General features: G+C 44.9%; 1 protein-coding gene across 2 annotated transcripts in view; it reads left to right on the plus strand.

Moving 5' to 3' along the window:
- The first annotated feature begins 2,717 nt into the window (after window positions 1–2,717).
- Window positions 2,718–12,137, plus strand: part of SH3GLB1 (SH3 domain containing GRB2 like, endophilin B1) — a 100,809-nt gene continuing 91,389 nt past the window's right edge. For both annotated transcript variants that reach the window (XM_068239851.1, XM_068239850.1), the window contains exon 1: window positions 2,718–2,902. In XM_068239851.1, the coding sequence (XP_068095952.1) occupies window positions 2,840–2,902 (63 nt within the window). In that variant the 5' untranslated portion in view covers window positions 2,718–2,839. The remainder of the gene's footprint in view (window positions 2,903–12,137) is intronic.

The raw sequence follows: 12,137 nt of genomic DNA on the forward strand, positions 1-12,137 counted from the left end.
GCAGAAGCAGGATCAGCCATGTACCGGCTGTATCCTGTGCTCAAGTCTACTGGCGCCGATTTCAAATGTACTCCTACAAAGGTAGAGTGACCAGACGTCCCGGATTGCCCGGGACACGTCCCGGATTCGGGGTCTGCAGTCCCAGGCTGCATGAGGTCCCGGGAAACGTCCCGCTTTCAGCAGCGGGACGTCCCGGCCTCGGGACTCTGGCCACTCTATGCTTATGAACTGGCAGCGGCGTCTATAGACGCCGTGCCAGTTCATTGTCCGCAGCCCCGCTCCAGCCTCCTCTTCCGGTGTCTGTTCCGACAACGGCAGGCGAGCAGGGCTACGGCAAGATGGCTGCCGAAGCCCTGTACTGGAGACTATTTGTCTCCAGTACAGGGCTTCGGGCGCCATCTTGCCGTAGCCCTGCTCTGCCAGGCTGTCAGCGCGGGAGACTTCAGGAGGAAGGTGGACCCGGGAGCAGCGCGCCAGAGGCCGGAGACTTCTGCCAGGTGAGTAAATGCTTTCTTTTTCAGGTGAAATGTTTGCCCGCATTGTTTCTTTTCTGGGGAAATGTTTGCCCGCATTGTTTCTTTTCTGGGGAAATGTTTGCCCGCATTGCGTTTCTTTTCTGGGGAAATGTTTGCCCGCATTGCGTTTCTTTTCTGGTGAAATGTTTGCCCGCATTGCGTTTCTTTTCTGGTGAAATGTTTGCCCGCATTGCGTTTCTTTTCTGGTGAAATGTTTGCCCGCATTGTTTCTTTTCTGGGGAAATGTTTGCCCGTATTGTTTCTTTTCTGGGGAAATGTTTGCCCGCATTGCGTTTCTTTTCTGGGGAAATGTTTGCCCGCATTGCGTTTCTTTTCTGGTGAAATGTTTGCCAGCATTGCGTTTCTTTTCTGGTGAAATGTTTGCCCGCATTGCGTTTCTTTTCTGGGGAAATGTTTGCCCGCATTGCGTTTCTTTTCTGGTGAAATGTTTGCCCGCATTGCGTTTCTTTTCTGGTGAAATGTTTGCCCGCATTGCATTTCTTTTCTGGTGAAATGTTTGCCTGCATTGCGTTTCTTTTCTGGGGAAATGTTTGCCAACATTGTTTCTTTTCTGGGGAAATGTTTGCCCGCATTGCGTTTCTTTTCTGGGGAAATGTTTGCCCGCATTGCGTTTCTTTTCTGGTGAAATGTTTGCCCGCATTGCGTTTCTTTTCTGGTGAAATGTTTGCCCGCATTGCGTTTCTTTTCTGGTTAAATGTTTGCCCGCATTGTTTCTTTTCTGGGGAAATGTTTGCCCGCATTGTGTTTCTTTTCTGGAGAAATGTTTGCCCGCATTGCGTTTCTTTTCTGGTGAAATGTTTGCCCGCATTGTGTTTCTTTTCTGGGGAAATGTTTGCCCGCATTGCGTTTCTTTTCTGGTGAAATGTTTGCCCGCATTGCGTTTCTTTTCTGGTGAAATGTTTGCCTGCATTGCATTTCTTTTCTGGTGAAATGTTTTCCCGCATTGCGTTTCTTTTCTGGGGAAATGTTTGCCCGCATTGCGTTAATTTTCTGGGGAAATGTTTGCCCGCATTGCGTTTCTTTTCTGGGGAAATGTTTTCCCGCATTGCGTTTCTTTTCTGGGGAAATGTTTGCCCGCATTGCGTTAATTTTCTGTGGAAATGTTTGCCCGCATTGCGTTTCTTTTCTGGGGAAATGTTTTCCCGCATTGCGTTTCTTTTCTGGGGAAATGTTTGCCCGCATTGCGTTTCTTTTCTGTGGAAATGTTTGCCCGCATTGCGTTTCTTTTCTGGGGAAATGTTTGCCCGCATTGCGTTTCTTTTCTGGGGAAATGTTTGCCCGCATTGCGTTAATTTTCTGGTGAAATGTTTGCCCGCATTGCAGTAATTTTCTGGTGAAATGTTTGCCCGCATTGCAGTAATTTTCTGGTGAAATGTTTGCCCGCATTGCATTTATTTTGTACTGACATGTTGCCCACATTGCGTTTATTTTGTACTGACATGTTTGCCCGCATTGCGTTTTTATTTTGTACTGACATGTTGCCCGCATTGCGTTTATTTTGTACTGACATGGTTGCCCGCATTGCGTTTATTTTGTACTGACATGTTTGCCCGCATTGCGTTTATTCTGTACTGACATGTTGCCTGCATTGCGTTTATTTTGTACTGACATGTTTGCCCGCATTGCGTTTTTATTTTGTACTGACATGTTGCCCGCATTGCGTTTATTTTGTACTGACATGGTTGCCCGCATTGCGTTTATTTTGTACTGACATGTTTGCCCGCATTGCGTTTATTTTGTACTGACTTGTTGCCCGCATTGCGTTTATTTGGTACTGACATGTTGCCCGCAATTGCATTTATTTTGTACTGACATGGTTGCCCGCATTGCGTTTATTTTGTACTGACATGTTGCCCGCCTGTCCCAGGTTGGACCTACAAAAATCTGGTCACTCTAACAAAGGACCAAAAACCCCTCTTACTAAGATGTCCTGAATAACATAAGTTTGCCTTCTTAAAACAGAGGTATTTTGCAGTGCATCATCGTGGGAGACATCATATGCTCACTCCAATCTAAACAATCACAAATGCCTTCCGTTTTCAGAAGGCAAACTTTTGTTTTGCACTACATTAGAACACAAGAGTAAAAAAATGGTCTCCATAAAAATGGCTGCCACGGGCGACGTCAGAACGGGTATAGCTTCGCTGTGCACGTCACCCTGGTAACGGGAAGCGCCCATCCGTTTCCTGTGTCAGGCGGCACGTGAGGAGCCGCCCAGCGTGTGACAGCCGCGAGCTGTGGGCGGAGCTTCTTCCTGCTTGAGCTCAGCTGCCTGCTCTTCACCCTCCGCTTCCAGGACCGAGATGGATTTCAACGTGAAGAAACTAGCGGCGGACGCCGGCACCTTCCTGAGCCGCGCAGTGCAGGTACGGGCAGAGCGCCGGAGGGCTTTCCCGGGGCCTAGCGAGCCTGAACGGTCCATGTGGCCTCCAGCTTCCACTCTATACAGCTGCTCCTTTTCCTGTTTACATTCAAACTACAGCTTGCAGCTGGTTGTGCTGCGCACCTCTGGGGCTCCCACTAGTGCTGCTTGTATGTGTGGCTGTCACAGGAGGGGCTTTAGATTCCATCGTAGCTCCCAACTGTCCCTCTTTTGGAAGGGCAGACCCTCTTTGGGAGTTCTGTCCCTCTTTCCTCCTCATTTGCCCCTCTTTCAGGATTTTGTCCAACTTTGTGTGTGTGTGTGTGTGTATATATATATATATATATATATATATATATATATATATATATATATATATATATATATATATATATATATATATATATATATATATATATATATATATATATATATATATACTAAAAATGTGTTTGACTCTAAACTTTATTCGCATCCTTTAAATTGATATATTACTAATTTTAAAATGTTAATATGAAGGAAAATGAACCAGGATAGAAAGGACCAGTGTGGTTTGAATTATAAAACATATTTTTCTTATAAAATCTTTATGGTATGCGTGACTGGTGTGTGTGCCGGGGGCATGGCTTGAAGAGAAACCGTAATCAAGAATTGAACTTTATCCCAATCAGTAGCTGATACCCCCTTTCCCCTGAGAAATCTATTCCTTTTCTCAAACGGATCATCAGGGGGCTCTGTATGGCTGATTTTGTGGTGAAACCCCTCCCACAGTGTGATGTCAGCGCCTCAGCTCTGAGGTCCTGACATCACACTGTGTGAGCTTTGTTGCATTGTGGGAAATAACAGCTGTTTCCAACTGCCAAAAAAAAAAGCAAGCAACATCTCCTTTCAGTGACATCACCTGCCAGCAGTAAAAATGTTACCATGTGATAAATGTCGGAATGTAAATCAGGGAGAGGAAAGATTTTACAATGAGCAAACACTGACTAAATCATTTATACATAATTATTGTAAAAATGAAGAACTTTTTTTTATTGCATTCTTTTCACTGGAGTTCCTCTTTCTCATCGCAAAAAGTTGGGAGGTATGGATTCCATTGCTCCCCTCAGGCCCTTCTCTCTCTGCTGAGGGGCTATTTACAGCAGATATATTCCATGGCTGTTAGGTTATGTTTAGCATGGATGCATTTTTTGCTGTAATTTTAGAGAGTGCTTCAGGAAATTCACGTTACTAACTTTACTTCAGTGGACTGCACAACTCCTAAATGATGTTGTATGCTTTTAAAGTGGCCCTTAAGTTAAATAGTGCTCCTTGGGGGATACTTGCCCCGAGAGGGTGAAGCCTCTGGATCCTAAAGAGGCTTCCATCGTCTTCCCCATCAGCCCCGTTCCAGTGTGGGACTTCTGAAAGTCTGCTTATTGCCACTCTGCACAGGTGCACCAGCACCTTTACGCTCTAGCTCCAAAGGAGATAGCAGAGTCTAATTGGGTCTGCTTTATTGTGCAGGCCGTCTGAGCAGTTGAGCCTGAGCGGGCTTGGCTATTTCTGCTGGAGCCCAAGTGGAAAACCGCTAGTGCGCCTGCGTAGGCAGGCAACTATTTTTATTGTTATGATCTGTTCAGGGGTGCCAGTGCTGAATCGGGCTGGATGAAGAGGATGGAGGAAGTCTCGTTAGGATCCAGAAGCTTCCCCTTCCTGAGGTAAGTATCATTTTTATTTTTTCAGGCTTGCTTTAGCCAGTTAATGGCAAAGTGACTTATTAAAACGTCCTATTTGAGCCTGTTAACGGAAATACGACGTTTTAATTAGGGCTGCTCAAATCCGGATCCGGGAGACACCCGGATAGTTGCGAATATCTCCCAGTAAACCTGTGCGGGGGGGGGTCAAGCTTGCCTGTCTGACGTCTTCTTCGGTCCGTCCCTCGGCGCCTCCCACGATGCGTTCCACGAGGAGGTCACGTGACTACAAACCCTTCCTCCTTCCGGGTTGAAGGAGGAAGTGTTTGTAGTCACGTGATGCGCGTGGACCGCCTCGTGCGAGGCGCCAGGGACGGACGAAGAAGACGTCAGACAGGTAAGCTTGAACCCCCGCCCACCCCGCACAGGTTTACTGGGAGATATCCGGATAGCAACTATCCGGGTGTCTCCCGGATCCGGATTTGAGCAGCCCTAGTTTTAATAAGTCGCTTGCTCGCTCTGCACGTGTGTGCGTGTAACGGGAGAGTGTACACTAGTGCCATTTTGTGGCCAAAAAGTAACATTGCACATACATGCATACACAGTATTAATACAATTAATAACTTACACTTCCAAAGCCCCCCCCCCCCCCCCCAAAAAAAAAATTAACACTTGTAAAAAAAAAAAAAAAATCAGTTAAAAAAAAATACATAAATACCGTATATACTCGCATATAAGCCAAATTTTTTGACCCCCAAAAATGTGCTCAAAAGTCCCCTCTTCGGCTTATACGCGAGTCATGTACTTGGTCCACACTTCCCAGCTGTTTCCATGCCCGCAGATGGTGTCTGCGGTAATAACTGTCCCGCGGGCCTGCTGTTGCTACACTAGAGCAGTGTCGAGAGAGAAGCATGTTGTGCGCACTGGGGATCCCCGCGGTGCCCTGTGTCTGTGCCTGTCTCCCCTCACAACATGGAGTTGTGTGCAGCTATAGGATAACTGACCTGTGTCCCCGTTGCAGCAGGAGCAGGGATTGAAGCATACCGTGTGCACTACGGAACCCTGTGCCCTGTATCTGTGCCCGATTGCGGCAATGAGATAACTGACCTGTGTCCCCGTTGTCAGGAGCAGGGATTGAAGCAAACCGTGCGCACTACGGAACCCCGCTGTGTTAGGTGTCTGTGCTCGCCCCCTCGTGATATGATGTGGAGCATGTAGCAATAGGACGGCTGACCAGTGTCCCCCCATTGTCGCAGGAGTGGAGAGCAACAGCATCGCGTGTTTCGCCAGGGATCCCCGTACCTCTCTGATGGGCTGGCTGTGTCTCATATCTATGACACCATCTAGTGGCGTCTTAAGGCACAATAACAGACGCGCGGAGAAACTAAAGAGGGATTCTCGGCACTCCATTGCTCTCTCCACCGCAACCATCACAACGGGGACACAGGTCAGTCATCCTATTACCCCACACACTGAACACGGTGGGGATCCCCAGTACACATGGTATGCTTCTGTCTCTGCTTCTGTCACAACGGGGACACAGGTCAGTTATCCTATTGTTACATGCCACACATCATGTTGCAAGGGCAGACACAGGGCACGGGATCCACAGCACCGCATGGCATGCTTCTCTCCCCACTCTGCTCCACTGTAGCCACACCAAACACAGGTCAGTTGTCTTATTGAAGCGCTCCACACCCCACACCATGTTGCAAGGGGGGGCTGCCTGGCATAGACACTGACACAGAACACAGCAGGGGTACCAGTGCTGCAACTTAAGGCATGCTTCTCTCACTATTTACACTGTCCTGATTAAGGTGAAGAGCTGCAGAAAGATTAGCTAGGAGTTCAAAATAAATACTTCCCCAAACAGGCAATGACTGATTAAAAGCTGCTACCCTCTCTATGTATCAGGAGGATCTTTACTGCCTGAGCCTGCATCATAACTTTGCCTTATGGCCTATGTTCCCCTGCTATTTACATCATCTGGCTATTTATGCTGTGTCCCCTGACTATTTACCCTATACTGGGGAGGAGGCTTATATGCGAGTCAATGTCTTATTCCTGCTTTCTGAGGTAAAAGTTGTGGGGTCGGCTTATATGCGAGTATATACGGTAGTTGCCTTAGGTACTCAGCTTTTTGAATCTATATTTTATGAGGGAAAATTACTTTTAATTTACTACATAGGGGCTTGTAATTCTGGACTGGACACAAAAAAAACCCTCAAAAATAACACCTATATTTAAAAATAATATAATGTCGCCATACATTGTGATAGGGACATAATTTTAAACCGTTTAATAATCGGGACAACTGTGCAAATCAAATGTTTGTTTTTATCCACAGGAGAACGTTTAATTTTAAAACTAATTTTTCCATTATTTTCTTATTTTTCCTGTTTTAAAACGCATTTAGAATGAAAAAAAAAAATTAGCAGAATGTACTACCCACAGAAAGCCTAATTGGTGGCGGAAAAAATGAGGTATAGATCATTTTGTTGTGATAAGTAGTAATAAAGTTATTAGGGAATAAAAGGGAGGAACACTGACAAGTGAAAATTGCTCTGGTCCGTTAGGGTAAAAACCACTTGGGAGTGAACTGGTTAAGCTCTGTACGCACTCTTGACTGCCGTTGCCTGAAATGAATGACTGGTCAGCTGAAAATCGTTGAGTACGAAGAACTGTAGAAGTCAGCCATTATCGTGAACGGTTTGGACCATAATCTGTGTTAGTCATTCATATTGACCGATAACAAACACTCATTTCAAACAACTCCTGTATGGCTAGTTATGCAATCCTGGGTTTGTAATTTAGCAATTCTACGGACGATCTGATCCATAGACCAGCCTGAATTCATACATGCACTGAGGTCATTAATTCATTTGAACCTGTAGAGGGTTTGCTGATATTGTGGTAAAACCCCTCCCATAGTTTGCTGTCTGAGAACCTCATTGCAATATTATTATTATTATTATTATTATTATTATTATTATGGGAAATAATGGCTGTTTCCAACTGCCAAGCAATCAGCATCGCCTTCTGTGCATAGAACTCTAAGTAAACATTCCGGAGAGATCACATGGCAGGACTAAAGATGTCACCATCTGTGATAAATGTCAGAATGTAAATCATTGTGAAGAAATATTTTACAATGGGCAAACACTGAGTAAACTTATAAATACTGTATTCTCAAATACAAGCAATTTTATTTGTTACGGTATTTTCACTGCAGTTCCTCCCATACACTTCCCATATGAAACTCGGCTGATGACCGCCTCTGCTGAGAATCAAGCGTATGGATGGGAACATCCAATGCCCAGCGATCTGTCCTTGCGGATCACTTTGGCCAAGCGACAGCAAATGACATTGCCCTCCCTCCCTGTCTTGCTGATACTCAGCCTCTTTTAGCCAAAGATCCTGAACAAGCACGCAGATCAGATGTTTCTGACTGAAATCAGTCAGGCAACTGGCATTGTTTATAAAGGAATGATATGACAGCCTCTGTATTCCTTTAATTTCATGTTCCCTTTAAGGCACCTACTGCCCCCCCCCCCTTTTTGACCTGAGATTTGCCTTGGGTACACCTTCATTTTGATTTGAGATAGTAAAGTATTGATGGCTCCTAGGAAAACCATCCTGCCTACTAATCCAATAACAGTTCTGTATAAACATAAACATCTAGATAGCCCTGATTGGGCAGAAAATGACCGTAGATATCTGACATGATTTTCTATAACGTCCAGTCATGCAGAGGACTCGAAAATAATCAGACAATTGTTTCAGGCTACCTGAATGTGTATGAGCAGTCACTCTGGCTGGAGGGGAAACAAGTATGTCTTTCTCTGCTGGATGGTAATCAGTAGCATCTGGAAGTTGCAGTCACATGTTATGATAAACACTGGTCACAGTTTGTCAAGAAAGGGGGTGGTATTGTACAGTGTGAAGGGTAACCCTTCTATCATTGTTTACTGTTGAGATGTTTTTTCATATCTGATCTTGACAATGAAAATAATCCAGTTCTGCATACTCTTGAATGTGACCTCTCACACTGCTTTAGTGGGTAGAGCTGCTAAGTTATTGTTTCTTTTGCCACATTACTCCACTGTCACTAGCTAGTGTGCCTGTGAGAGAAACCAGCATGGATATAAAGACCTAGTAAACGAGACTTGCTCCAAAGGTCTAGTCATGTGCAGGGAATTTGATTTGATCCGTAAATTTTTCTTGTGAACGGCTGTTGGAAATGGACAAAGACTTATTTCACTGCACGTTTGCTTTAGTAAATTTCTCCATAAGCAAGTGCAGTTATTTTTTTTTTTTTCTGGTAATATTGTTTGTATGGGTTGAAAAGGTCAGAGAACCTACCCAGAAAGTGGTTAAGGGCTGTGTTTAGGCCTAGTTTGACTGGAATAAGTTGTTTCCCTGTGGTCCAACTGCCCACCAAATGGGAGGTAAGTACCACTTGGTTTCTGAGCATGCAACCTAAACATTGAGTGGAGTCGGTGTTAGTAGTGATGGCACAAACTGTTCGCTAGCGAACACTTCACCATCAATCTACTTCCGTCCCGGCGAGCTGCGGCAGTAATGCACTGGCGCTCTGCCCATTCGCACTACGTAGTACACATGCGCAGAGGGCTGCTAACCCTCTGCGATGAAGGATATGCGCCGCGGGCCCAGCATTGTATTGCACTGTTCAGATGACATACCACTTTAGCTTCCAGCATCCTAGACATTCACTGCCTGTTAGCCATTTTCTGAGCTTGCCATTAACGCTATCACTAAGTTAGGTGAATATGAAATTGCCATCACAGTCTCTTCTCGAATATGTTTGGAGGGATCCAGCACGGCAGAGGCGAACACTGGCAATCCAGTGCCGGAGACTTGGGCGCACCTGGCATAGGAATTACGGCTATAGTGGTGCACAGTAAATAACTTCAGCTGAAGTTACTTATAAAACACTATAATTTATCCTTCAGCAATTGCTGGAAGCCAAATTATTTCATTCCCCGCTATCTACGTGGACCTAGAGGGGGAATATCATTTTACGTCGCCGGGAACTTGTGCAGTAGCAGGATAAGCCATATCGGCTGTATCCTGCGCCCAAGTCTCCCGGCGGCAAATTCTCTTGTAAACCGGCAGAGGAGGGCTACAAGAAGCCACTGCACCATAAAGAAACTTCCCTGTACTTGGATATCTGTTTGTTTGTTTGTTTTTTTTACTTGCAGGTTTTCTATACAGCATATCTAAACTGAGCGAGTTATAGAGGCTACCATATTTATTTCTGTGAACAATGCGGATGTCCTGGCCATCCTGCTGATCCTCTGCCTCGAATACTTTGATCCATAGACCCTGAACAACCACGGAGATCAGGTGTTTCTGACTGGATTAGCCACATGCTTGTTTCAGGTTTGTGATTCAGACTACTGCAGCCAAAGAGATCAGCAGGACTACCAGGAAACTGGTACTCTTTAAAGTCAATGGGAACTTGAAAAAAAATCAGCCAGATACTTGCCTAAGGAGATTGAAGGCCCTGGGTCCTATAGAGCCTTCCCGCCCCTCCCATGGTCTGCTTGTTGCTGTGGCAGCTCCCATGTTTGAATCCCCCGCTGCAGGGGACTTCAGAAATCTTTGAGAGCATACTGCGCCTGTGTGAGCGCGAGAGAGAGCATGCTTGCACAGTACGGAGCCAGCCGTCTTCAGGAGCACTCGGGTTCTTGAAGACTTCAGAACCCCCATTCTGCGGCAGAAAGCTGTATTTGACCAATTTGGTCAAATACTGCTACAGGGGAGCCAGCGGTGGAACAAGGAATTTGTGAGAGGAACGGGAAGGCTCTATAGCAGAGTTCCCCAAGCCTATCCTCAAGGCCCACCAACAGTACATGTTTTGCTACACGTGGGCCACGATTGACCCCAATAGCCCTAAATGCACACAGTAAGTTGTGGACATATTAGCCACAATTATAACGTAATTGGTCACTCTTTATTAAACATTTAATAAAAACATTGAGTATGCATCTCAAATGAGTAGGTTACCAGTATAGATGGGTCACACACACACACACACACACACACACACACACACACACACACACACACACACACACACACACACACACACACACACACACACACACACACACACACACACACACACACACACACACACACACACACACACACACACACACACACACACACACACACACACACACACACACACACACACACACACACACACACACACACACACACACACACACACACACACACACACAGTTTCTAGTAGGGTGTAGCTAGCCCTATGTAACCTATAATGGCCGTATCTTTTTGTCTGTGTAGTAAACATGTAATAAACTGTGCATTGACAAGACCCCTGAAAGAAAGAGTACTTGAGCATATGGGAGACATTGACCATTAAAAGGAGACTACTGTGGCCCGCCATATGAAGGAGAAAAGCGTGTCGGATGTCAGGCAGATTGTGTTTTGGGGCATCCAACAGTGGAAACTGGAGGGTAATCTTGATAGACTACTATCCACTATGAGAGCAGAATGGATATTAAGATTGGACACTCTGGTCCCCAAAGGGCTAAATGAGGATTTTGCACTAACAAGCTTTCTGTGATATACATAGCCCCTGTATTATAATGGCCGGTTTCTATTGATCTCGAAATCCCCCTCCTGTATTCTCTATCATCTCTGACTTGAACATTATGCTGGGTTTTTTTTTTTTGTTTTTTTTTTTGATGTGGTTGGGGGCTTATGTATATCTGATTCACTGTACCTTGCTCCTGAAGAAATCTTTTATAGATGTATCAAGTCGAGCACTTTGATTATGTGACACTGTATATATTTGTATAGCACTCCCCGTTTCCCTCATCTTTTGACTACCCTAATGATACGTATTTGTGAGCTCCTTGACTAAAGTACATTGCTGACTTGTGTGTGGCCCAGAGACTATCAGCATATGCAGGGAACAAACAATATACTGCCTGCAGTGTGCCGATTGAGACATTCTATACCCTGGGTACCACGTTATTGGTATTTAGTCGAGCTGCTATTTGTATCCTACATGGACAAAAAGCTACAGCCATTATAGCTTTACATAGGGCTAGCTACATGTTCAAAAGATTCTTCCGCACACCTTCCGTGAAGTAAAATCAAATCATTTTATTGAATCATCTTAAAAATAGCAAAAAATAAGGCAGCATGAGAGCTAACGCGTTTCTGACTTCTAGACTTCCCACTCTGCTGTCGAGCGCAGAAGTGCCCCATACACACAATGCAATTACAATCTTATACGGTAGTGTTGCTCAGTCATACAATCAGGCATGGACTACACAGTTACACCTCAGTCTCTTCTAGGCTATGAGTGTTTGTTTAGTACAGCAGAAGTCAAACTTATTAAATAACGATTTAATATTCCAGGAAAAAAGTGGAACAATGCAGAAAATAATATATACAAAAGATGTACAAAAAAACAAAGTAAAAAGTTACAAAATAAAGGTTACAATGGTACACACAAAACAAGTTGCAAAATAAGAGGGAAAAATGTTACCAGCGTATAGA

This window comes from Hyperolius riggenbachi, chromosome 6 (genome assembly GCF_040937935.1).
Source record: "Hyperolius riggenbachi isolate aHypRig1 chromosome 6, aHypRig1.pri, whole genome shotgun sequence".
NCBI classification, from domain to species: domain Eukaryota; kingdom Metazoa; phylum Chordata; class Amphibia; order Anura; family Hyperoliidae; genus Hyperolius; species Hyperolius riggenbachi.